The sequence below is a fragment of the Arachis ipaensis genome, chromosome B08 (assembly GCF_000816755.2).
Source record: "Arachis ipaensis cultivar K30076 chromosome B08, Araip1.1, whole genome shotgun sequence".
Taxonomy (NCBI): Eukaryota; Viridiplantae; Streptophyta; class Magnoliopsida; order Fabales; family Fabaceae; genus Arachis; species Arachis ipaensis.
Genome location: NC_029792.2, coordinates 127958084 through 127960372, shown reverse-complemented (window position 1 = coordinate 127960372; position 2289 = coordinate 127958084). Strand labels below are relative to the sequence as shown.

At 35.4% G+C, this 2289-nt stretch overlaps 1 protein-coding gene across 1 annotated transcript in view; it reads right to left on the bottom strand.

Moving 5' to 3' along the window:
* The window catches only part of LOC107612840 (probable manganese-transporting ATPase PDR2), a gene marked incomplete in the record, with an annotated part of 11803 nt that overhangs the window by 8258 nt on the left and 1256 nt on the right, over positions 1-2289 (bottom strand). Inside the window, 3 exon segments of the mRNA XM_021110156.1 lie at positions 94-266; positions 362-434; positions 963-1165. Of these exon segments, the coding sequence (XP_020965815.1) occupies positions 94-266; positions 362-434; positions 963-1165 (449 nt within the window).

Genomic DNA, 2289 nt, shown 5'->3' with positions numbered 1-2289 from the left:
TTTAACCCACCTATAATCCACACAATATGTAAGGAAAAATAAAATTTACTCCATTGAAACTAAATATTGAGTTTACAAAATGAGACAACATACTTGCCACCACGATGGACCATAAGGATCTGACTATCCACTCTAACACGCCTTAACTCAGTAAGAGTCTTCAACCGACTCTTTGCCATGGTTGATTCAAACATGAACAGCATAAATAGAGTGAACAAACTGTAATACCAATATTCATCCAAACACCAGAGACCCACACAGAAAACCTGATCAAGATAGAAGCAGAAACTAGTTAAGAGTTAGCAAGGAAAATATAGACATATAAGAGAAATGAAGAAATAAAGCAATACAGAACGAATACCTGAAAAACAAAAAAAGGCTCCATGCAATGCTCTTTCATCAATTTCTGAAAGGTTGGCTGAGGATAATCAAATCTGCAATATCGATATGCAGACATTATAGAGGGCAATACTAATGAACACAATGATTAGAGCACGGATTAAAAAGTAAAAAGTAATCAAGATTGTCAAAAGTAGGCCATTGCATCAATTGTAGTTAAGTTCAGCACCAAAAATTGTTATGCGGGGCAGTAGATGCAAATGAAATTTACAAGGGTAAAGTATGTTTTTTGTCCCTAATGTTTGTGATTTTCTTCAAAAATACCCCTAACGTTTAATTGCACTCAATTTTGACACTAATGTTTTTTATTTGCATCAAAATTACCCATGGACGTTAAATCCATCTAAAATATTAGGAACAAAATTGAAAATGTATAGGGGTAGTTTTGAAACAAATCAAAAACATTAGGGACAAAATTGAATGAAATCAATGAATCAAAAAAGTTAGGAACAAAATTAAATGAAATTAAACATTAGGAGTACTTTTGAAAAAAATTACAAACGTTAGGGACAAAAAGCATACTTGCCAATTTATAATAAAGGACAGAGTAAAAGGAAACTCACACATTCCGCCCCCATTTCTCTGTAGCAGCAAGGATTTTAGCTTCAGAGCCATGCCCACTACACTTGAGATAATGTCCAAATGTTTCCTTTGTAGGATAAGAAAGTTTGCAAAATGTTCCCTTCTCATTTGAAAATACAAAACACTGTTTTCTAAACTCAAAGTAAATCTCCTCCAGATCCGTCGCCGATGAAGAACCTGCAGGCTACAGATGCATTGATGCAAACACTTAACCTTGTAGGCAACCAAACCAAGAGCATCTAAAAGATGAAATGGGTAAAACAAAATAAAAACTCCATCTGAAAGTCCAGGAGGCAACAGATAGATGGATTCAGAGCATGCACACCTCAAAACTAGTAAGCAGAGCTAGCATGCAACAAGCTGATTTTAAATATCAAGCAAAAGGATGCATTGCATATTCACAGTGCAGTCTGCTTTAGACATGTTGAGAAATATCAAAGTAAGGAATCACAAGTGGGCACAACTACAATTAGCAAATACAAATATGATATCAAAACACGCATTTCAGATATAAGGTAAGCAAATATGTACATATAGGCACATCTACTTATTCCTTTCTTACCCGAAAAAGCTAACCTGCTGGTTCCTTAAGAAACACAAAGAAAAAAGAGAATAAGACAACCAAGTACCTCATGCATATTCAAGGTGCATTCTACTTTAGATATATGGAGAATTATCAAAGTAAGAATTCACAATAGTGCATAACAAAGATCACTAAATACCAATATGCGATAACAAGCATGTGTCAAACAAACTAAGCTACAATTGCACAAATAGGATTGTCTATTCTTTTCAAACCTGAAAATCGTGATTCCCTATCAATTGCTTAAAAACACTTTGAATTTTTTTTGGTTTGCATGGCCGTTTTGTGTGGGGTGGGGAGGGGGGATCCAATGTAGATATACGTGACCCAACCCTCACAAGTCGGAGAGGCTACTTTTAGGATTTGAACCCATGACCTCTAATTCACAATGTAACAACCGTATGCCAGGATCAAGGCACACCCTCTAAAATAACCATCATCCCAACATCATAAAGAAGCTAAGATGATCACCCATGCTGTAAACAAGGTAGCAGAAAAAACTGACATTGAAAATTCTGGCCTTCCTTACAAAACATAAGCATCTGGTTAATGCATAACACTTATCAAAGCTCTGTCTTCTACACCTCTCAAAACCTATATATCAGCATATGAGGAGTTGCAATAAATCCCTGGATGTATACAACTTGTATTAGTTCTAGACTTCTAGTGAGTAGTAACCATACCTGCACTCCAGCCACATGCCAAAATACATAAAATAAATCAAA